Source organism: Andrographis paniculata, unplaced genomic scaffold (genome assembly GCF_009805555.1).
Source record: "Andrographis paniculata isolate CXL003 unplaced genomic scaffold, ASM980555v1 Contig52END, whole genome shotgun sequence".
Classification (NCBI taxonomy): Eukaryota; Viridiplantae; Streptophyta; class Magnoliopsida; order Lamiales; family Acanthaceae; genus Andrographis; species Andrographis paniculata.
Window position 1 is genome coordinate 2,023,577 of NW_026137587.1, and position 25,608 is coordinate 2,049,184.

The window sequence follows — 25,608 nt, forward strand, 5'->3', positions numbered from 1 at the left end:
GTTACATTGTTTAAGGGAAAGAGGATAAGGTGTTGCGATTAAGAGGGCGTTGTACGGGCTCAAGCAAGCACTGAGAAGTTGGTATAATCGGATTGACGCATATTTTCTGAAATGTGGATTTGAAAAATGCCCATGTTAGGATTTATGGAATAAACTTTATTTTTGTTGAAACACAATTATGGTACAATATTATATTTATACAAGAGATAGATTAGGTAGAATATATTTATCAATATATATAAAATATATATACTATATATATATCAACATCCCCCCTCAAACTCAAGGTGGAACGGTGGAGCCCAACTTGAGTTTGCTCAAAAAATGACTGAAAACGGCCGGGAAGGTGAGGTTTGGTGAATCCGTCGGCCGTCTGATCAGCAGAGGAAATAGGAGACAAGGAGATGCTTCCATGAGCAACGTGATGACGTACAAGGTGACAGTCGATCTCAATATGCTTCGTACGCTCGTGGAAGACATCATTTGTCGAAATCTTTATGGCGCTCTGACTGTCGCAATGGATAATAGTGGCAGAGGGCTGAGGCACTCCAAGATCAGCCAAAAGCCAGCGAAGCCATAGAAGCTCAGCAGCGGTATCGGCAAGGGCTCTATATTCAGACTCTGCACTGGACCGGGAGACAACCGTCTGTTTCTTGCTGCGCCATGAAATAAGCGAGTCGCCAAGGAAGAAGCAAAACCCAGTGGTCGAGCGGCGATCAGAGGGATCTCCCGCCCAATCAGCGTCAGAATACCCGGTCAAAACTAAGAAGGATCGAGCGGAATAATGAAGTCCATGAAGAAGGGTACCTTTGACGTACCGGAGAATCCGTAGGACAGCAGAATGATGAGTCGTCCGAGGAGCAGACATAAACTGACTGACGATATGGACGGCATAAGCAATATCCGGTCGAGTGACAGTCAGGTAGATGAGACTTCCCACTAGCTGACGATACAAAGTCGGATCATCAAGAGGAACGCCGTCCATCGGAGTAAGACGACAGTCAGAATCAAGAGGTGTAGGAGTAGTCTTGGAGTCAGTGAGACCGGCAATAGATAGGAGGTCGGAGGCATACTTGGCTTGAGAGAGATAATATCCGTCGGAGGTGTCGGAGATCTCAAGTCCTAGGAAGTACCGAAGAGGCCCTAAACTCTTCATCTCGAAGTGGCGGTTTAGATGAGCCTGCAACTCGGAGATACCTGATGCATCATCTCCCGTAATGATCATGTCATCCACATAAAGCAATAAAATAGTAATTCCAGCTGACCCACGTCGAAGGAAGAGAGCCGAATCATGATCACTAGAAGTAAAGCCAAGCTGGAGTAGAGCAGAGCTAAATTTCGAAAACCAAGCTCGAGGTGCTTGTTTCAAACCATATAGGGCACGGAGAAGTTTGCATACCTTGGAAGAGGTAGGAAAACCAGGAGGAGGGGACATGTAGATATCCTCGGATAAATCACCATGCAAGAACGCATTCTTGACATCAAGCTGATGCAGGGGCCACCGACGAGCGGCAGCGATGGCGATAAGACAGCGGACAGAGGTGAGACGAGCAACCGGGGCAAATGTCTCCTCATAGTCGATACCATACTGCTGGGTGTAGCCTTTGGCTACCAAACGTGCCTTGTAGCGCTCGATAGATCCATCAGAGTTAGTTTTGATTCTGAATACCCACTTGCAGCCAATAGGTTTCTTGCCAGGGGGAAGATCAACCATATCCCACGTATGGGTTTTCTCCAAAGCCTGCAACTCCTCAGACATAGCCTGCCGCCACAACGGATCCGCATACGCCTCACGAAAGGACCTGGGCTCATGATGGGACAAGGTGGCAGAGAAGCAGTGATAATCAAGTAAGTGAGTAGGAAGGTGACTAACCCGAGTGGAGCGACGAGGGCCAGGATCAGGGGCTGAGATCGAAGTCGTGTCAGGCTCTGGTGGTGGTGATGTATCGGAGTCGAGAGCAAGAGTAGGCTCGGGGATCAGCTGCGGTTCAGGAGGCGCAACCGGGACAGCGTCAGGAGCGGGAGAGGGAGACGGAGCCGTGTCACTGGAAGGGAATAGGGGTGGAGAGGACAAGGTAAAGAACGGAGACGAACGATCAAAGGGGACTCGGAAGTGAGACAAGGAAGAGAATTTGGTATCCTCCCAAAATGTGACATGACGAGAAATACGTAGCCTATTGGAAATAGGATCCCAACAACGATAACCCTTATGTTCTAACCCATAGCCCAGGAAGCAACACAGACGCGCGCGAGGTTCTAACTTAGTGCGCTCATGAGGAGGGAGGAGGACAAAACTGACACAACCGAAAGGGCGGAGGAGACTATAATCAGGGGTACGATTAAATAGTCTTTCAAAAGGACTGACATTACCTAGGACAGAGGAAGGGACACGATTTATAGTGTGGACAGCGGTGAGTGCGGCTTCTCCCCAAAAGCGATCTGGACAAGAGGCTGATAAGAGAAGGGTGCGGACTGTATCGAGGATATGTCGGTGTTTACGTTCAGCGCGACCATTTTGTGGAGAGGTGTATGGACAGGAGCGTTGGACAGCAGTACCTTGATCAGATAAGAAACTAAGAAATGATGTATCAGTATACTCGAGAGCATTATCTGTGCGGAGAGTTTTTATAGTAGAGGAAAATTGGGTATGTATCATTTTAGCAAAGGTCATATAAATAGATGGAAGTTCAGAACGATGCCGCAGAAAGTAAATCCATGTAAAACGAGAATAGTCATCAATAAAAATCACAAAATAACGAGAACCATTCATAGACACAGTGGGCGAAGGTCCCCAAATATCCGAGTGAACTAAAGAAAATGGAGTATCCGCAATGGAAGTACTATGAGGAAACGACACAGCAGGTTGTTTTCCCAACGAACAATCTACACAATTAAAAGACTCAAACTTAACAGAACCCAAACTACCCTGACTAATCAAGGACCTGACTTTATTGGAAGACGCATGACTGAGACGACGATGCCACTGAAGGCAGGATGGTGTAGAGGTGGTGGCAGCTGAGATAGAGGGACGAGGGACCTGGAGTGACGTAAGTTCAAATAAGCGGCCCGTCTTCCGGCCCTTCCCAAGAGTCCGCCCGGTTTGCGCGTCCTGAACCTGCACACCAGTAGAAGAAAATAACACGGTGAGACCTTGATCAACTAATTGACCAACGGAAATCAGATTTAAGGTTAATTGAGGGATACAGTATGTGTCAGGGAGGGATAAGGATGAGGTGGATGTATGTCCGGTATGGGTGATGCGCATATGGGTACCATTGGCAGTAAGGATAGGGGGTAAGGATGGTGCGGTGGATGTGGAGGTCATAAGGCGTATATCAGAGGTCATATGATTACTGCAAGCAAAATCAAAATACCAAGGAGAGTTACCTGATGTGGTAGACATGGCGGTATTGGAAGATAGAACCTGTTTAAGAAGAGCTTCCAGGTCCTGAATCGTAGGAGGCGCAGGCGCAGGCGCAGCAGAGGCTGTGACAGAGGAGGTACCAGACTGAGGTCCACGAGAATTCCGAGGCTTGTAGTTACTACTTCCAGAGCGAGATGGTCTAGTGGGGCAATACTGTATAGTATGGCCTAAAACATGACAGTAGTGACACTCCACCTTTGGGCAATGACCGAAGTCATGATCAGAGGACTGACATCTTTTGCAACGATGAGAACGACTCTGAGTAGGAGTTCGGGCAGTGACCGCAAGAGCATAATCAAGCTGAGGAGCCTTAGCTAGGTGGAGACGAATTTCCTCAAACAGAATCTCCTGAATAGCTGCATCCAAGGTAGGAAGTGGATGCCGATGTAACAATGAGGCATGAACTGCCTCATACCAAGTGAGAATTTGATGGTTTTTACTATCCCAATCTTCCAATTTTTCAATATAAGATTCAACAACTGTGGCGGTAGGCGTAACTTCTCCTATAGAGACCGGAGCAATGGGGGCAACTATATCTCCCGTAACAATTCGCCACAATTTCCGACCTATCAAAAAACTTTTCATCGATTGTGCCCACAAACTGTAATTATCTCCAGACAAAACAACATTGATCGGAATATGTACATCCATCTTTTCCATAGAAACTCAAGAGAACCGAAAGCCGAAACGAAAGAAACCGAATCAAACCCGAAACACAAAAAGTCAACCGGATACAAAAAACTGCTCAAACGGAAGAAGTGAAGATACCATCGCGGAGGAAATCAAATTCCGAACATAACGGTGCAAAGATCGCCGCCAACGGCCGCCGCACGCGCCCCCACGCGCCGGCGAGGCGTCCGGCCGGAAAAACACGTCGGGCGCGTGTGACTCTCACGCGCCGCCGTTCGCCGAACTGTTCCGGTGTCCGGCCGGTCTCGTGACGGCAAAGACGATGGTGGTGGCGGTGACGGTCGGAAGTGATCGGAGATATGCTATCTGGAATTCGTGGGTTGTTTCGATTTAGTCGGGAAAAAGCATGGCTCTGATACCATGTTAGGATTTATGGAATAAACTTTATTTTGTTGAAACACAATTATGGTACAATATTATATTTATACAAGAGATATATTAGGTAGAATATATTTATCAATATATATAAAATATATATACTATATATATATCAACAGCCCACATGTGCATGTTGTGTATCTAATGAAAAACTAAAATGGTGGTGTTTTACTTGTATGTCTATATGCGGATTACTTGATTTTTACAGGGAATGATCCGAGCATGTTCGATGATTTTAAAAGGAGGATGACTAAAGAATTCGAAATGGCAGATTTAGGCTCCGTGTCCTATTATCTTGGAATTGAGGTGCAGCAAAGTGATGAAGGGATTTCCATCTCCCAAAAGGCTTATGCTGAGAAAGTGCTAAAGGATTTTGGCATGATGAATTCCAAGCCCGTAAGAACACCAATGGAGTGTGGGCTGAAGTTATCAAAATATGATGAAGCTGAAAAGGTAGATCCTGTTCAGAAGCTTGGTTGGTTGGTTGAGATATTTGACATGTACAAGACCAGATATCTTGTACAGCGTTGGCATCTTCAGTTGATTTATGGAATCACCAAGTTCAATCTATATGAAAGCAGCTAAGCGAATATTGAGATACATAATCGATTATGGTTTATTTTATTCTATTGTTTGATATTTTGGACTAACTGGATATAGCGATAGTGATTCGGGAGGAAATATCGATGACCGAAAGAGCACCTATGGCTATGTTTTTTATTTGGGAAATGCTGCATTCACTTGGAGTTCAAAGAAGCAAGAAATCGTCGCACTTTGCACCTATAACGCTGAATACGTTGCTGCTGCGTCCTGTGTTTGTCATGCAATTTGATTGCGAAAATTGTTGGAATATCTTCGCTATCCTCCAGATGAAGCTACTGCCATTCATGTTGACAATCGATCAGCAATATCTTTGAGCAAAAATCCTGTAATTCATGGAAGGAATAAGCATATTGACTTGCGATATCATTTCATAAGAGAAAGTGCTGTAAGGAATGAGTCCAACTCTAAGTATGTGAAGTTCAGTGATTTCAATTGGGCATGAGCACTCTTAGGTGTCACAAAGGTTCGAGTTTAAGGAGGGGTGTTGGTAATATAAACTTAACTTAAGATTGTCATTAAATTATGGATTAATTATTGTGTTTTGTCCGTTTAATTTCTCAGTGTTTGAGTTATGTGTTAAGGGACTGTTTGGTTGCTTTATAATTGCTATTTATAATGTCTGTGTATTCGTGTTATTGGAGAAGGAAGTTTCTGAATTGTCCACTCCCTTGTCCGATATTGCAATTTTTCTTATGTCAAATCCAACACCCCAGCCCCCACCGCCATTATTATTGAGTATGTAGGTTACTTCAGTTAAACGTGCCTGCGATTGTGTTGTAGATGGCAACTAGGGTTGCTGTTTCCACTACGATTATATAATTTCAAGATCCTATCTACTTCATTCCTCGATCTGTTCGCTAGCTAGTTTGTTCCGTTAATGTGTTGGCTAGTTCTGTTTGCTTGTTGTTAAGTTATAATAATTTTTTTAATTTTTAATTAGGCATGCCAAGTAGGTTAGACTTAGTTGCCCAACTGCGTGCATTCTGCGTTCATTTTAATTTCTACGATTCAATTCATTTTGGAAGAAAATTATATTTTATAATATATATCATATATATTATTGCAAGCTGCTAGGATGAGATGGGATCATTATGCCTTGTTGGGGCCTGAACAATTTTTTAATAGTCAAATTAAACTTCTGTCTAGATAAAGATTTTTAGTTTTTTGGAGTTTTGAAAAATTCTTTAAATTAGAAAACTTTATATATTGAGAATTATTTATTTATTTCTTTAAAAACATATGTGAGACTAGTCGGTGTTTGTTGCTTGATTTAGTCACTGTTGTAGAATGGAAGCCACATATCTAGGAAGAGGACATTTCATCCCAATTCAAGCACAAGGGATGTCACTGACTGGTAACAAACACAATTTATTTCATATAGAATTTTTTAGCCATTTTTTATTTTGTTCTAAATTCTAGTATTGTGCATTTCTTAATTTTATACCCTAATCGAGCATTGAATGAATTTGTGTGTGTGTATATTTGTGTTTTTTAATGGTTTTGGAAGATAGCTAAATTATGTTCATTTATGCAAATATATATATTCCACTTTGTCTTGATTTCTTCATTATCTTACGCTTTCTTTTATTTTTTGATTGAATTTGGTATTATTGATTGATTGACTAAACTAATAGCAGTAAAAATAAAATGATAAGCTTTTGTGTTTGCTACTGATTCATAATTGAATGAGGATTGTTGGAGTTCAATTGGCTATGTCTATAGGAATTTCATATTATCTTGAAATAATTTTAACTAAAAAGTTCAAATTTTGAAATTCGATTATTATAAACATGTGATTTGTCTGAACTATTTATAGTACTCTCAATATCAAACAGTTGCATCATTGAATGAAATGGCCGCCAATATTTGATACACTACCAAAAAAAGAGTCTTTCACCACGGCTCGACGGTTCGTTATAATAACATCGTAACAAATAATGGTTTTTGTTACGACAATTTCCGTGACCAAATATATATTTTCTTGGTCAACGTTTCAGGTTCTTTAATTACGCAAAATAATCCGTAACAAAAACGGAGTTGGTAGACTCTGTTCAAAATAACATTAGTTACGATTGTGCTTCGTAACAAATGGTGTTTACATTTATTTTTTATATTTAAAAGATATTTTGGATTTAAAAAAGGTAAAAACGCTATAGCGCTTTTGGAAAACTAAGAACGATTTCATACCCACACGCGCAGGCTTTCTTCTTCCCCTCCTCGGTGCCGAATAGATTTCACACTTAGCGAATTTCAGAAAGTTAGGGCACAACTCATTCTTCGACGCAATTTCTCAATCAGAAGACGCGACGTACTGGGCGAAGGTGGGATCGAGGAGGTTAATCAGCACCGGCGTCCAGGTAATGTTTTTAAGTTATCTCGAGTAGTATGAGGATCGATCCACGGATCTTCGTCGCGTCCTCTGTGAGGAGAAATCGATATAGGGCGTCGTAATATTCTTCTTCTTTCTCAGGTGGTATTGGGAATTTTATGGCTTGTGTGTGATAAACAGAACTTGATTAGTTGGTAGGATAACGTATTCTTGTGTTAGAGAACTAGTAGGCAGATTGTTTAAGTGCCCTGTGAAGTTTGATTTATTAATGGTGTAATTTTATCACATAATTATTTTGGTTCTGGAATTTTGGTTTTTGGTCTGCTGGTTTGAAAGGGAAGAATCTCAACCTGCACCTGTTCGACACTACCCTAGGATCAGTATGGGTTGTGTTTGTGTTTCTGTCTTGTTGTTTAAGATGGGTGATGAGTGTTTGTGTTTCTGTCTTGTTGTTTAAGATGGGTGATGAGAGTATATTGTTTCGTGACTGACGAAGAAACTCTGGTATGAGTAGGGAAAGATAACAACGCGCACAGCCGCGGGGCTGACAGCTGAGATGCACCCAGCCTGGCTCGCTGCCGTCTGCAGGTATTTCGTCACAATGCCAATCGGCTTCATTTTTGCATTACAATTATACTCATTGTTCCAGTTACAGTGAGTCGTCGTCTTTTATTTCAAATTTGTGCAGGAAATGGAGGGTAAGAGGTGCTGATACTTTGCCTCAGATCAGATCCTTTATTTGTTTATTTTATATATTATAACATAGTTAGATTCAATTCATCGTATTCACTCTCAAATTGATTGAGGGTGAGATGGGAATTATTTTCGCGAGGCTGTTTTCTTCACTCTTCGGGAACAAGGAAGGTCGGATTCTTGTGTTGGGCCTCGACAATGCCGGAAAGACCACGATTCTTTGTATGCCTCATTTTTCGCTTCATACGATTCACGTTGTTGTGGTTGCCTACTTGCCTTGGTGATGACTTTTAATTAATTCTCTTTAGCTATTGGTTTTCGCAGATCGACTTCAGATGGGCGAAGTAGTGTCTACTATTCCAAGTACTTACCTTGTTATCCTTACTTTAAGCAATTCGATACTGTTATTCTATGAACGTGGGTTGACTGACATTTAACGCGCTAATTTTTGGATATTTTCGTTGTTTCTAATTGTTTTATGTTATTCTCTTCTCTTGAGCTTGTTTTGGTTGCTTCCTTGAGTTCATTAATTTGCTGCATCTATTTCATAGGCATAATTTAATATGACAAATGGTGATATGCGAAATGTGTAGTCTGAAAATAGGATTAGGGAAACTTTGCTTTACTTGATTAATGAGTAGATGTCTTTTTCATTTTACAGCTATTGGGTTCAATGTGGAAACAGTGCAATATAACAACATAAAGTTCCAAGTTTGGGATTTAGGTGAGTTTATCATCCTTAATAGAATTGGGATTGTTTTCAAAGTTTGTTCGCTTTCAGGATCCTTGCTGTTTGACTTGGACTCATGAATTTGTTTATTTTCATATGGGGTTCATCATTTTAATTTGTAATTTCTGAGTTTGGTTGTTACTGATTGTGTCATGTGTCGCCCTTGGTTATTTATGTTGAAATTATGAAAAGAAGGAGCTAAGGACTTCTTGGCTTTAGGTTTTCACTCTCATTAGAGCTCCAGAGCATGAAAACAAATGATGTCCATGGATGAATTATTCACATTAATACACAATGGAATGAATTTGTAACAACTATCAGCTATTAAATGTTGCCACTGGCTGTGGTTTCAAATGCTGCCATATATTATAGAAGATAATTGTAGGTTTATCTTAACTGAATTAGAGAATGTAGACTACAAGTCAACAGTATCCTTCTAGTTAGCCTAAGATTTTTTTTTTTAAATATATATAATCACTTCACCAATGAGGGAGGAATATTGTTTTGTTTCGGCGTGTCTCATGAACTAAATGATTGGAATGTAAATGTTTTAAATTTGCTTCCTTATTTTTTCTTTTTCATTCTTTCCATCAAGGAGCCGAAGGATTCTATAAGCTATGATTTACTTTATAGACATACGATTTGCTTATGAGGGTGGGTCGTGATTCTAGAGTATAATTAGGCATCTAGGCCATTAAGCTTAATGCAACTACAAAACACAGTTATAACTTTAACATGTGGAAGTCATAAAATAACATTCAAGAAAATAACCATGGGAATGCTCTTTGTTATCACAATTTCATTTATGCTTAGTGGTTTTGTGATTACTTAGTAGTTTTTCTTCCAACCATTTCTAAGAAGTCATTTCGAAGTTTTTTATTCGTAACATTGGTGGTTCTCCTTGTTGTGGCAGGTGGGCAGACCAGTATCAGGTAACTAATTACTCAAAAAAGTTCCAAGTAATTACTTGTTATTTTTATTTCTATCGTCTATTTAGTTAATTTGTCCAATTTAATGGTTCTCTTTTCAATCACACAATACTGACATTTGTCTGTACACTGTCTAATATTGCCTATTGGATTTGTGCAGTAATGACATTTCTTCGTTCTAAATCCATGTTAAAATCTCTCTCCAATGATTTTTTTTCATACTTTTCTACTTTTCAATAGAATGTTTTATTTTTTATTCTGTATTTAAGAATTGATAGATTTAGTTAATTACTGCCATGGATAAATAGTTTACCCAGGTGAAATTGTCAAAATAATATTATGTTTTCAGGTAGGAATTGCTTTTATTGTTATTATTTTTTTTAAAAAAATTTAACTTTTTTCTTTTGTATATTTTTTAATACTTTATGTGGTGCTTGACAACATCAAGTTCACTTTAATTTTTCAATGGAAGTGGTAAAAATGTCTAGCAGTAGTTTTTTTTTTTTTTTGCTACTATTATTACACACATTGGTTGTTCACTAGGAGCTTTGGTTAACTATTGAATTTCAATGATTGTTTATCTTGAATGTGTTCATATATACATAGGTGGATAAGTCGAAATTTTGAATTAAGAAAACACTTTGCCAAATCCTTCAAATCTGGATAGATTGCTGGTACATTTTTTTGTTAATAGCCAAAGTGCTACATATTTTTATTACTAGATGATGCTACAGCGAGAATCCTTATTTCTATATAAAACATGAGTTGTGGTGAGTGAGTGCATCTTACAATAGACCTTACTCATCTTTGAACCAACCACATGATACACATATACTAAATGATAGTCTTATTTTCCGGTATCTTTTCTTTTTTATTTCTTATAAAACAAGCTCAGCTTTCTTTAGAACTTCCTAATCCCTTGAATCGATGCTAAGATGTTTTGCTTTGTTGTTTAGGCCATACTGGAGGTGCTACTTTCCCAATACTCAAGCGATAATATATGTTAGTGATTCAAGTGATACTGATAGGCTAGTGGTTGCCAAGGAAGAATTCCATGCAATATTGGAGGTGATGTTTCCATTTATGTATTATCAGAAGAAAGTTCATCACCTATATATTTCAAAAAGGATGTTCTTGTTCCGTTTTACACCAAGGTTAATGGAAGATCAAATAAGCTAAACTTTATGTTACTGGACAGATCTTGAGAATGTAATGAAAATATTTTTTATTTCATATGTCACCATCACATATTCATGGTAAACAACTTGCTTGTGCTTGGCTTCAACAGGTATACAATGGTAGACTGTTAATGTAGGGGTTGTAAAATAACTGCTATTATGACGACCCATGTTTATTGAAGGATGTTTGGTTTAAAGATCAAGCTGCAATTACATAGGAAATTAGGGTATAATGTGCTTCGCTACCTAACTCATGAATGTAATACCATGTACTGTACGACATGTCTGAATGTACGTACTCCTCTTGTTCTAGTTCCAAAGTATTACACTTATAATGTCTGTGTTATGACATGTTATATATACAGTTCGAACGTCTGTTGATATATATGCTTGAATGTAATCAAAAATTGCTCTTGTGAATGTTGTAGGTGACACACTTTCCTTGGTCAAGGTCTTCGTGACATCCGCGTCAGTCCCGGACACACCCCTTATTTTGCCGACCATTTCTGGGGCGACTACCCTTCGCGATGTCGTCGGCGAAGATCCTATTGAGTGGAGCTACAAGGACGTAAGGATCTACTTTAATACCTTTCTTGTATTGCCTTCCGAAATTTATAAGAAGTATGACTTAAAGTAATCTCTGTGTTGGCAATTGCAGCTCATGCGCCGGGCTTGAAATGTTGGTACCGATACACCCATGTTAATTGCCCCGTTTGTCATATGGATTGAATGTCGAACCTGTCTTTGGATGGATTGTGTTGAGTTTTTGTTGAACTATGTCTGGAATTGATGCGTAGACCTTTGTGGTTTGAATTCGTATGGTGAAAAATGTGCCTAATGGGATTGATGGATAACCGTATTTGCTTATTGCGTTGTTTACTTGTGTTTGAACTGTTAAGCACGTTTTGCGTAACAGGTTGTTGATGTGTAGATACTAGTAGGCTTGTTCTATGGGTTGCTTTACTTTGTTGGTAGGTATGGAATTCAGATTTTAATATGAATTAATGTTTGCGCGGGGCGTAATGATGATGATGTTTATAGCAATCTTTGTATTCGTAATTTATTTTCGTATGATACGCATCACAGCAGGTCCATTTGTTACGAACAATTTCAATTGCAGCGTACCCCCTGTTTTTCACAATACGCTATTTTTCCGTAACAAAAGGCCAGAAAATCGTTACAAAAAGTGGTCTTTGGATATTTGTTGTTACAGACGGTTTCGTGACTATAAGTAGGTAATATTTTTTTTACGGGGTTCAATGCCGTTACAAATAGTCGTAACAAAAACCAAGTTCTGACAACCGGTCAATGGAAAACACTTGTAACGCGAGGAACTTCCGTAACAAATACCGTAACTAAAAGTCCTGCCACACGCGCGGAAGGATCTACCTTTCGTTACGAGAGAAAATTCGTAACAAACATCGTAACAAATACCATACTTCAGGGAGCGTTGACCGATCGTAATAGTTACGAAAAGTGGCGTGGCAAAAAACATTCGTTACGCGAGTACACATTACGGAAAAAAGTCGTAACAAAGGCGTAGCAAATACGCAAATTGCACGAAATATGGCTTTTTGTTACGATTTTCCGGCCGTAATAGAAAACAGTTTTTTTGGTAGTGATAGTTGTTGCTGTTTTAGTGATTGGTTGGCTAGTGGATTGATTGTTAATAGCGATTCCAAATTGGTTACAATGCAAGATGGGTCTTATTATTTTCTTTGTTATTACTCAAGGACATATGTTCTGCTTCTAGTGTGGTTATCCAAATTGGATAAGGTAATTAATATAACAAACTAATGATAAAAAATATTTGGATATCCATGTTCAATCTCAAAAAATTTAGTTATAGATTCTTTTTAGATTCCATACAAATCTATCCCAAGTCTCTGTAAATACTCCACTAGTGCTCAATTCCTTTTCATACATTCAGCTTCCCTTAGATTCTCCAATACTTCTGCAATTTACTTTTTAGTGCATCTTTATTTCCATTGGGAAAATTCATTATGATAAAAGTTATTATTAATCATCTCCTTTTTATTTCTTTATTTTGTACTTATTGAGGGAAGTTTTAGACATTTATAAGTCCGATTGATTTTGGCTCCGTCGGGAGAAATCATCCTTTCTTTCTCAAAATCCAACGGCACTTTTAGCTTTGTCAAGACCAAATGTATATTTATTATTTTATGGTATTTGAATTTGGGTTAGAAATCATGAACTCTTAGATTATATATTAGGTTTTAATCTGTGGTTTGGAAGAATGATTAATACCTTCTGCTTTGTTAATGATAATTGCTCTATTTATTTACATTTAGCTATCAAAACTTAGAAATTTTCATTATAATTGAAATCCTATAAGTCATGCTTGTATAGAATCCAGCAAGCTTTGCATAGAGTCTATTATGGTATGTTTTCATATGATCTTTTATTCAGGTTTTCAGATTTGATCTTCTGCGCTGTGAGGGGCGATCCGATGTCTACGATGTCAATGGATGGAGCTTTGTTAAGAACTCCTATAAGTAACATTTTTGTTTGCTAATTCTATTTTCCTTGATTGTATGGGTGTGGAACAATTTTGTAGATCTATAGTGTTCTGGGAAGAGAGGAAACATCAACCCATTGGTTGTTTGATATTCCTTAAATCTGTTGCATCAGTAAATTCAGAAGCTAAAGAATGTAAAAATTATCGAATATGTCGACAAGCACACACACCAATGCAAACACAAACTTATGGAGACAATACACACAAACATACACTAAAGAATAAAGACAAAAAAACTTGTATTTCCTCTTCAAATTAATCCTTACATGACACACAAAAATACACCAACGGACTACATTTTAAAATAACATAGATACTTCACAGATTAAAAGCACAATTAATCCTACCATAAATTGCATTATTCTAGTTTATTATCTATCCTTTTAACACCCAATATTCTAGTAAAACTTCCATGCATTATATGCATTTTAATACCTACTAACCACATAATTAAACACCCAATTCAACACCAAATTAAAATTTCATTTAAGTTTATTCAACCAAACACTCCCGTAAACTTAAATGCTTCAACCATCCATCATGCCAATAACGTTTTTGTAATTATTGAGAAGTTCCTTCGGTAGTGGTTTTGTAAATATATCCGCAATTTGGTCTTGACTTAACACATGCACCAATTCCACACTTTCTTCCTTCACTTGATCTCAGATAACATGAAAGCGGACATCAATGTGCTTACTTCTTTCATGGTTTACCGGATTCTTTGCTAACTCAATTGTTGATTTGTTGTCAACTTGAATTATAGTTGCACATGGTTGCTTCAATACCATCTTACGGAACGAATTCCTTAGCCATATCGCATGACATACACACCAAGATGCTGCCATATATTCAGCTTCACACGTCGAGAGTGTCACAATTAGCTGCTTCTTTGAGAGCCAAGTAAACGCCGTGTTTTCCATGAAGAACACATAACCGCCGTGCTTTTCTGATCATCTATGTCACCACACCCATCACTATGGGAGTACCCAATCAACTTGTAATCATCCGTTTTCGTGTAGAACATCCCAAGTGATATTGTTCCTTGAATATATCGTAGGATTCTCTTCAATGCCTTCCAATGTGAATAAACCGGCTCCTCCATGAACTTGTTAACAATGCCACGCTTAATAAAATATCCGGTCTTGTGCATGTGAGATAGCGAAGACTTCCTATGAAACTCCGGTATCTACTTGCATCGACATGCTCTCCTCTATCAAACTTTGAAAGTTTTACGCCCGGTTCCATAGAAGGGTTGCAATCCGCCATCTTGCACTTCTTCAAAAATCTCTTTTGCATATTTTTCTTGTGATACAAAAATGCGTGTCTCTACTTGTCGAACCTCCAATCCAAGTCATCTCAAATTCCCGTGCCATCGCTTCCTTAAACTCCTTTATCATCTCATCATTGTTACCCATGAAAATAAGGTCATCAACATAAAGAGCAACAAAGAACATGTTACATGCATTATTCTTTGTATAAAGAGCATGGTCATAGGGACATTGGTTGAACCTATTATTCTTGAAATATGTATCGATGTGCATATTGCATGCCTGCGGTGCTTCTTTCAACCCATAAAGCATTTTCTTCAATTTTAGCACCTTATTCTCTTCTCCAGCTTTCACATATCTGGGTGGTTGCTCGATATAGATATCTTCTTCAAGTACTCCATTCAAGAATGCCGATTTGACATCCATTTGATATATCGGCCATTTCAATTGAGCAGCTTGTGAAATGAGTAATCGAATTGTCTCCATACTTGCAACATTAGCAAATACCTTGTCATGGTCAATTTTTGCCCTTTTCTTGTATCCCTTTGTAAAATGTTGCACCTTGTACCTTTATATCTCCCCTTGAGCATTCATCGTTTTCTTGAATACTCACTTCACTCCAATGGGTTGATTTCTTTCCGAAAATTCCGTTAGATCTCATGTTTTGTTGTGGTTAATCGCCTCAATCTTCTCATTCATGGCAAGTTGCCATTTTTGTCATGCACCGCCTCTTCAAAGCTGACATTTTCAGAATCTATCAGAAGACATACAAGGTGTACCTCATTAGTCGAATCTTACAACTCTTGCACGTTTCACATTCGGGGATGTCGTGGTTCATCTTTATCATCGAAAATTTCAGCATGTATGGTGTAGCAATTGATGATTCTCCCACTCCATGAATAGCCTCCACAAAATCATTCTAATCCCACTCACTTGCTTCGTCTACTCGCACATTACGGCTCACTATCACCTTCTTGCTTATTAGGTCGAGAAACTTGTATCCTTTTGTCTTCTTATCATATCCAATGAAAACATACTTTTTGCTTTTGTCTTCAAGTTTCATTCTTTGTTGATCCGGTACATGTGCATAAGCCATACTACCGAACACTTTGAGATGAGACACCATCGGCTTTTGTCTGCTCCACGCCTCTTGAGGTGTTTGATCATGTAGCTTTCCATGTGGATATCTATTTTGTATATAGATGGCACATCATACAGCTTCCACCCAAAACTCCTTTGGCATCATTTTGCTCTTGAGCATTAATCGAACCATGTCAAGAATAGTTCGATTCTTTCTTTCGGCCACTCCATTTTGTTGAGGAGAGCATGGTGCAGTAAGAAATCTTCTTATGCCTTGCTCCTCACAATACTCCAAGAAAGCCCTCTAAGTATACTCTCCACCTCGATCCGATCGTATGGCTTTTATATGTCTACCAATTGCCTTCTCGACCATCACTTTGAATTTTTTGAACACCTCAAATGCCTCGGATTTCTCTTTCAAAAAATAAACCCAAGTTTTTCGTGAGAGATCATCAATAAAGGAAATGAAGTACCTTTTGCTGCTGAAAGATTCGGGGATGATTGGTCCACATATATCTTAATGAATCATCTCCAGAAGAAATTTAGCTCGATATTCCACCTTGTTTTGAAATGATGTTCTTGCTTGCTTTCCAAACGCACATTCTTCACAAAATTTTCCATCATAATCCATGTCCGGCAGCCCGTGCACCGTATTCTTCTTTGCTAGCTCTTTTAGACCACCACGATGTAGGTGACCATAACGAAGATGCCAAAGTGACGCCTTGTCTTCTATGTTGACTTGCAGACACCTTTCTTGCAAGATTTTCAAATTCAATTTGTACATTGATTTATTCCCATCTCAACTCGAGCAATCAAATGCCCTTTTTTGTCCTTCAAGAATAGCACCAATCTTTTAAAAATATCGATTAGCCTTTTTTTGTGAGTTGCCCCATACTAAGAATGTTGGTCTTAAGATCTGGTACATAATAAGCATCCTGGATTGACCCAATTAAGCCATCATCTTGTAAATAACGAACCGTACATCGTCCTTTGACCTCCACTTTAGATGCATTTCCAAACGACACGCAACCATATGCATCCTCAATTTTTTGCATCTCCTTGAATAGGTGTTTGTGTCCGCACATGTGGTTGCTCGCCCCCCAGTTGAGGTACCACAAAGTGTCATTGTTGATGTTGCCTTCTTTTTGAGCCATCAAGAGAAAGTCTTATTTTTCTTCATCTTCCACGCCTAAGTTGGTCGTTTCTTCTATCCTTTTTTTGGCTCGAAAATCTTTTGCAAAATGTCCCACTCTACCACAATTATAGCATTTATCAAAATTGCAATCTTTTGCATAGTGACCATACCTATGACACTTGTAGCACTGAATATTATAATTGTTCGATCGGCCGCCGCTTCCTCGACCACGTCCTCTACCCCACCAATTCGGTTGGTTTGGTTGTCCCTCTTCATGACTATTGCCTTGACCACCATGACCACTTCCACGAACTCCATGTCCACGCCGTCTTCCTTGGAAAATTTGAGAATATAGTACCTTATCTTCTTTAAATGATGCCTTGGTTTGAAGCGCTTGCTCAAGTGTCTCCTCCTTCTTTTTTTGCACTGTTTGTGTGCCTCGAGATAACCAACAATTTCATCTACCATGAGTGTCGCCAGGTCCTTTGACTCTTCTATCGTACAACATTCTCAAAATTATCGGTTAATGATCTTAAGATTTTTTCAACAACTCGCGCATCGGTTAAATTTTCTCCATTATGAACAAGTTGGTTTACTATGGATTGCACACGAGTAATATAGTGAGATACACTTTCAGACTCCTTCATTTTCATCCTTTCCAATTCGCCACGAAGAGTTTGGATACGCATTTGCCTGACACGGTCGGCTCCTTTGAATGTTCTTTCTAAAATGTCCCACGCTTCTTTTGAAGTTGTTGCACCGACAATCTTCTCAAAGCCCGACTCATCAACAACTTGGAACAGCAAGTACAATGCAGCCTTATCCTTTGATCGCATCTCTTTCAGCGCTTTCTGTTGAGCCGCCGTATATCCTGCCGTACTCTCCGGTTCTTCGAAACCTTCATGAACTACTTCCCATGCATGTTGAGATCCAAGAAGAGCTTTCATTTGAATACTCCAATTCTTTGATTTGAATACTCCAATTCTTGTAATTTGCCTTCGTTAAACGTGGTAACGATATTCGATCCACCACATTTGCCACCGTCTCTTATACCAAGTTGTAAAAATTATCGAATATGTCGACAAGCACACACACCAATGCAAACACAAACTTATGGAGACAAAACACACAAACAAATACTAAAGAATGAAGGCAAAACACTTGTATTTCCTCTTCAAATTAATCCTTACATGACACACAAAAATACACCAATGGACTACATTTTAAAGCACACAAAAGACATAGGATACTTTACAAATTACAAGCACAATTAATCCTATCATAAATTGCATTATTCTAGTGTAATATCTATCATTTAATACCCACTATTCTAGTAAAACTTTCATTCATTATATGTATTTTAATACCTACTAACCACACAATTAAAAACCCAATGTAACACCAAATTAAAATTTCATTTAAGGTTATTCAACAAGGAAATGCCGTTTTTTTTTTATATATATATACATAAATATATGACTTTTGGTTCTTATTTTACAATGTTTATTTTTCATTATCAAATGCAGATATTCTCATGACGCTGCTAATTGTGTGTTGAGGAAGATGTTCCTTGATGCAAAAGCTCCACATCTTTCTTCGACAATCCCTCCAACTCTACCATGGGAGGTCAGTCAGTGAACCAGTTCAACCATCAGAAGGACTAACTCGTCAAGGCAGTGGGAATATTGGAACATTTGGGCAAGCTGAAGATCTGCAGTGTGTGATCGCTATTTTTGTCAGTAAGACAAGTCACTTCTTCTCTATCTTCCATTTTATTTTGCAGCTTTTGAGACACCCTTTATGGCTTAATTCCCTCATGACTGCTAAGTACTTCTTCTGATACTTCCTCTTTCTTACTATATGTATTGCTTTGACCACATCTTATATGTTCTGTGATCTGAGTGTAATTAAAAAATATGTGAGCTTTCTTTGTCTTTCAGACCCTATTATTATTTATTTTCCCTAGTCCATATATATTTCATTTTCCCGGCCTGGTCATTTTTAGTTGTTACGTCTTTTTTCTTTTATTGAACTTAAGTGTAACCTTTTTTTTTCAATGTTTTGTTGGACCTTAAATGTGTATCTATCTAACTATTGGCTTCAGTTTATTCGTCCATTTCTTTTTTGGTATGTCTCAAACATCATGCAACATTTCCAAAATAGGAAATAATTAATTATACTTAATCTCCATCCCACACTTTATCCTCTCACATCATCCAAATAAAAAAATAAAATATATATTTATCTCTCCATCACATAACTTAATTTCTAAATTATTCTACTTAATACTACCCACCTAAAAACCCGTACCAAAAGCAGATGTTGCACCTTGTTTGGGACGGAGGGAGTATTAAACAAGTGTATTCGTGCACATGTTTAATGTATAAGTACTGCAAAGTCAAACTATCTGGATGCCTAATTTGAACTTACTCTAATTCAAGATAAAAAATCTTAAGACATATATTATGTATCCATACATTAGTAAGAATCAGATAGTTCCAACATTATTACATATTCTATAGACATTTTGATGAGAATGAGAAGCACATATGCAATATACAAGTTTCTTCAATCATGAGATTGTTCAGAAATTCTGTCTTTTTTACCTTGGCCTCCATGCCTTTCTTTCTTCTAAAATAAGTCTTCAGAAGTTTGGAACGCCCATTTCCCTCCAAAATCTTCAGTTAGTTTTGGATCCATCCTTCTGACATGACCGCAATGCTTGGAAACTCTCTGAGTGGTTGCCTCGGCTACTTCAGCTTCTGTAATAATCTGGAGCAGTTCTGATGGTAGAGCTGCCGGGTCGAGCTCATAGCACCCCTCAGGTGCACCTTTATCCTTCATCCCATCCAGCTTAAACATTGGCACCTGATGGGATAATCTGAACATCTCTTCCTTCAGAATTGTCCAAACTACATTGTGGTCAGGGATTCGGCGGAAGAGAGTTGTGAATCCAGCCACTTTAACAGGAGATACAACCAAGACTCCATGATCTTCATTGTACTCTCTGAGCACCTCCGCCACTTCGTATTTATGAATTACATCCTTTTCAGTGTCAAAGTCCAGTGGAAGGACCAGTTTTTGTAGATTGCCCAACATCTCCATTTGCTGGAAATATTTGAATCACTCCTCTCGGACCCTTCTTCCATCGTCTCACAGGATGAGAGAATGAATTCAACCTGTTCATTGTTATTGATTTCCCCACCAGGAAATTTCCAAGAGTCTTTGTGAATCCAGAAGCAATCTACTCAAATCATCCAAACTCAGATGTGTATTTGGAGTTCAACCAACAGATTACGAGACGAAAAGGTGATCTGGATATCACGTTATGAACCAAGGCATAATAGCGAGGCATATCATCATCGTCGTCATATGCAGCCCAAACCTGATCGCTTAAGAAGGAATTCTCCACTCTTCCATTGTTGAAATTGTGGAAGTTGGCATCAGGCACAGACATTGATACAGTTTCATCGTGACAGGCTTCCACATCATGAGCTTTCACATTCAGACCAGGAATTGTGCCACCATAGGGAAATGGCACACTTGTTGAAGTAGCACACTGATCCTCAAATCATATGCATTTCTTCTCTCCTTTTCGGACAGTATACTCCATGCCTCCGACAATATCTGAAATGCACCGTCTGCCCCTACTGACTTGTTCTTATCAGGGTGCAGGGAGAGTGCCATTTTTCGGTACTATCTCCTGAGTGTATCATCATTAGCTGATGAGTCAACTCCCAATATTCCGTAGTAATTAGGAGCGTTGTGTATCTTTTGGCTGCTAGCGATGTGTATATGGATGATCTCAACGAACTACGGCAACCCCTCCAGTCCCGGTAAGAGGCTATAAGCCTTCAAAGCTAATCTCTGGGCTCCTTGAAAGTCTCTTTCCAGAAATTTCTTTTCTGCCATTTTTGGCGTCATCCTTGTTGCAATTCCATTTTTGGAATTTTCTCACCTCAAACAGTGCACTCATAGTTAACAAGAGCACATAGTAAAAAAAGGAAAATAAGACTTGATAAGAATCCAGAAAAAAATCTTTGAGGAAAATTATCATTAAATGTTGGTTCTAAACTATGGCGGTGCCGTAATATGATTTAGGTTGCGCAACATCTGAGTTACTATTTTTCTTCCCATGTACGACTTCATTTAAAAAAGTTGATGATGTCCTCAAGTATAAGGATTAGTAAATAGCATAATGCATAATAGCTGAATTTTCCATTCAAGAATATGTGTGGAGCCAAAATTGCTACTACTTTTCGTGTACAAGCAAAATTACATACACATATGGATCCCAAAATACCTTGTTTCCAACTATTCTCTAACCACATGCTTTTCGAATCATTTATTATTCAATGTAATTCTCCAGATTGTAACAATGATTGACTTCTAAACTTCATAATAGTTCGAAAGTGAAAATTCTTATTCTCAATCAATTCAAAGAGTTTTCAGATCTAATTGCAGCCTTGAAATCGAATATCCAAAACCATATACTGATAGAGAATCGCAGAACTTGTAAGTACTTGCCCAAGAAAGTTAAAATCCCAAAAATAATTTGCTCTTCAAAATAACTTTGTTCACAAATAAGATGCAAGGGAAAAATGTTAACTGAAAAGAAGTGAAACAAACAGGGGGAAACCTGAAGGGCAGAATTAAAATTGAAGAAACACAAGGGAAATGGGCATTGCGGTTAACGAAAAACCATAATTTCCCAAAATCATAAAAAAACACATGCATAATCACAATGTCTCTCACAAACTTTTAGAATACATTACAGAGATTCTTGAGTGAAAGAATTATTGATCAAGTTACCACCAAAAACAAGCCTTGATCCAGAAAACCGTTCACATATCTGAGATTACCTTCTCTTGAAGCAGTGTGTTTACTGTAAGAAACACTATGTGAAGAATTTCTGCCCTGAAAATATGGAACAACAACAGATTTTAAATACTCAGATAAAGAATTTCCAGAAATCCAATGAAACTTGATTTCGTAAGTATCTTTTATAATGAAGAAACAACATACAACTTCTTGTTTCATTAATAAACTCTGCCCACCATTTTTATGGCGGTTTTTCAAACCCGTGACCAGAATTTTAACCCTGTTTAGTTATGTATCAAACAGGCATAGAAACGTAATTAGAAAATGCCAGCTCATTTCAGTTGGTAAAATTTTTTTTTCTAGTTTCAATTTATGTTTGAATTTTTTATGACATAATTGTATCCGGCAATTAGGATGAAATTAAAGTAAATTTCAAGTTACATGAACCTCCGCAAATACATTAATTAACACAACATTATAAGCTTAAAGAATCTTTCCTACTATTTATTCCATATATATTCTCTAAATTAACTGTCAGTTAATGGTTTCATATCTGTTAAAAGTAAGGCAATGGTGATCTCACCATGTATATTACCTGTGAAAAATTACCACAAAAACCCTGCAAAGTTGTTGATAAAAGACATGATTCTTTTTTTGAAGAAAAGTGGCAGTCCTCATCCGAAAGCATAAGTTGAAAATGTACAATGTTGATCGGCAACTCTGCAGAACCAGAAAGTGCAACTGAGTTAGAAGTTGCAGAATAACATAAATTCTTTCAAGGAGATAAGGCGTAGCCACACCTCAATTCTTTTCAAATACATTGCATCATTTCGTGACAATAAAATGCAATAGTGGAGGAAGTCTCCGAATCGCATTGATGGGAATGGAATATATGTAATGTGTTGCCCTAGAATACTCATCAGTTTGTTGTACAACTCCGTGGCCCAAATGGAGTTGAAGTGCCGTGGTCATCTCCAACAACAATTTTTTTTGTTCTAAAGCACTATCTCACTATATATAGGTGTAGTGCGCGCTTGCATGCGATCTCATACGTGTATATATATACGTATGTTCACATTTACTCTCATACAGCAACAGAATGCATTGTTAATTTATTCAGCATACAAAGTGCATATACCAGGGGATAACCATCACCTGAAAATGAGTGTGAAGTTGCCATTTTAATGCGTAATGGTGCTTTTTTAAAGCGTGTTTTGGATGGGTCACGTGATGTGCATGGAACGATTTCCATGGATTTTGTTACTTACTATTCCAAAATTGGATGATTTTCGTTACAATAAATCACAAGATATATACTACCAATGACACTTCCATAATTATATAGCAACAAACGCTGCAACAATCTCGTAACCCTAGTATGTTCCCGGAGATTCTGGAATTGCCATGGTCTTTTAGTAACAAATACTACAACAATAGTGTGAATATCTTTAACCCTAAAACTTGAAAACAATTGATTTTTAAGTCATGAGAACTGCAATAACACCGTCACTATTTTTAGCCACAAAGGTTGCAAGAATACGCGAGTAGTTATTATCATGAAAGTTGCAGCATTGCTATGGTTCTTTTTAGTGAATACCATTGTCACAATGTCATGATTATTTTAAGCGGTAAAGATTGCAACAATGCCATAATTGTAATATTGTCACCAAAGTTGTTGCATTACAAAGATTTTTGCTTCTCATTATTATTGTAACATATTATGGCAGTTACTGTTCCATACTTGTAATATTATATCGAATATTATAGTAATTATTTACTAAGCCTGGAACAATCTATATATCATTGATTTAACTAAAAATAAATCTCAATATGATTGATAAACTAGTTATAGATGTCAACAAGCTTTAACATTCAATTTTTCCTTACTACGTAGGAAAATACTATCTTTATGTTATACGAGTTTACCTATTCATCTCAAACCATGTTTTTTATATCTAAGATTTTTTCGTGAAGATAGTTGGATTGAAGTCTCAGATCTAATCGAACTTTGGATTGCCAAAGGATTCATTGAATCAAAGAGTCATAGAAGTTTGGAAGATCTTGCAAGGGGGTACCTAAGAGTCTTATTGATAGAAATCTAATTATACTTGATACTCATAGTGGACGTTATTGTGCCATTTATGATCTTTTACAGGATTTCTGTTTTAGAAAGTCTGAAAAAGATAGTTTTCTCCAATTTCCTAGAAGCCAAAGCGTTCGAAGGACATTGAGTGAAGTTCTGCACTGTAATTTTGTCTGAAAGGACTCGAGTACAACGAAGGAATGCATATTGTGCGACCATTTTATATATTTGAATTATCATCACAAGTTAATCCTCACGTATGCGATGCTTGTTCTACTGTGTATTCGAATATTAAAAGACATAATTTGGTGAAGATTGCAAATTATGTTTCTGGTTTGGACACATTATTTTTGTAGTTGGTAGAAGTACCTTGTGTCGTTCTACATGTGGTGATATCCTTTCCTCCAACATTAAAGTTGCATTGGAATCTTCAAAGTTTAATAATTTCAAGCTCATCTGTCAAGGATTTACTTCCAGAGATATGGGAGATGCCACAACTAAGAGCCATTCCATCATCTTCATTTGAAGTTCATCTACCTGATCCTATAGCCACTGATATTGAGGGAAAAGATTTTGTTGTCCTTAAAGACCTTCACACCATAAATGGAATCCGTAATTTCAAGTGTACCAAGGAAATCATTCATCAAATCCCAAATTTAAAGAAATTGAATGTTTGCTATTCAAGCAGATCTAATGGGAGCATGAAACAGCTGCACTATTCTCTATATAATCTTGAACAACTACAGAAACTTGAATCTCTAACTATATTAGGTTTCCTGGAGAAGATGACCTTCCCTAATTCGCTTAAGCATTTGTCTTTGGGCGGTTGCAGAATGGCATGGGAAGATATTGCTGAGTCTTGAAACACTTAAGATGTTTCAAGGCATGCAGGGGTCAGACTGGAAGCCTGTTCTAGGTGAATTTCTTCTCTTAAAAGAATTAGACATTGCTAATAATGATTTAGTGTGTTGGAGAGCAGAATTGGAGAACTTCCCTATTCTTGAGAGGCTTCAACTTACTGAATTATGTTGATTGGAGGAGATCCCTTTAGGCATTGGAGATATACTAACGTTGCAATCAATTACTGTGAAGTATTATCAGTGAGTATGTCATTGATTCGGCAAAGAAAATATGGAAGGAGCAACAGGAATTCGGAAATGAGATTACAATTCCTGTTTCTGATAGAGAACATGAGGTCAAAAATCAAATTGGTACTTTCACTGCAAGAATGACAGGGGCTGCTTGTCAATCCGTGGCTTATTTAATAAATCTTCAGAAAATTGTGGACAAGATTGCTCAGGGTGGCCGCCGGTCTCTAAACACAACAAATGGAAGCTATGGAGGAAGACATCCATTTTCTCAAGGACTTTGTTAAAGTTTTTCAGCCAAGAGAAAGCCAAGAAGTGGAAAGTTTGCTAAGGGAAATGGCCGTGGCTGCCCATAAAGTGAATACTGTGATCCGTAGGCTACTCTCACCAACTTTGATGCCTATACTTGGTAAGTGTGTCCATGAAGATATTGAAAGACTGTTGGAAAAAATAAACTTCATGAGAAAGGCATTGTCAGGCTGCAAAAGAGGAAGGGAAAGAAGACAAGCAAATTGATGATGTTGCCGGTATTGACGAGCAAAATCCTATGATATCAACTCCCTGAAATATTTACCGGAAGGAGAGCTTCCTGTTTGAATTATTAATTTGATATTTTCAATCAATGCATACATGTATCTAA

At 38.0% G+C, this 25,608-nt stretch overlaps 1 protein-coding gene across 1 annotated transcript; it reads left to right on the forward strand.

Annotated features, from left to right (window-relative positions):
* Positions 1 to 6,345: 6,345 nt before the first annotated feature.
* On the forward strand, positions 6,346 to 11,836 carry LOC127254734 (ADP-ribosylation factor 1-like). Its single transcript, XM_051279990.1, has 10 exons — positions 6,346 to 6,449; positions 7,295 to 7,452; positions 7,883 to 8,012; positions 8,113 to 8,339; positions 8,442 to 8,480; positions 8,779 to 8,841; positions 9,761 to 9,779; positions 10,733 to 10,844; positions 11,383 to 11,522; positions 11,613 to 11,836. The coding sequence occupies exons 4-9, from the start codon at positions 8,237 to 8,239 to the stop codon at positions 11,413 to 11,415; spliced, it is 369 nt and encodes a 122-aa protein (XP_051135947.1). The 5' UTR covers positions 6,346 to 6,449; positions 7,295 to 7,452; positions 7,883 to 8,012; positions 8,113 to 8,236; the 3' UTR covers positions 11,416 to 11,522; positions 11,613 to 11,836.
* Positions 11,837 to 25,608: the final 13,772 nt, after the last annotated feature.

Coding starts and splice junctions, on each gene's coding strand:
- LOC127254734 (XM_051279990.1), top strand. CDS start 8,237: ATGGGAATTATTTTCGCGAGGCTGTTTTCTTCACTCTTCGGGAACAAG. Junction 8,340..8,441: donor CGGAAAGACCACGATTCTTT/GTATGCCTCATT, acceptor TGGTTTTCGCAG/ATCGACTTCAGATGGGCGAA. Junction 10,845..11,382: donor AATTCCATGCAATATTGGAG/GTGATGTTTCCA, acceptor TGAATGTTGTAG/GTGACACACTTTCCTTGGTC.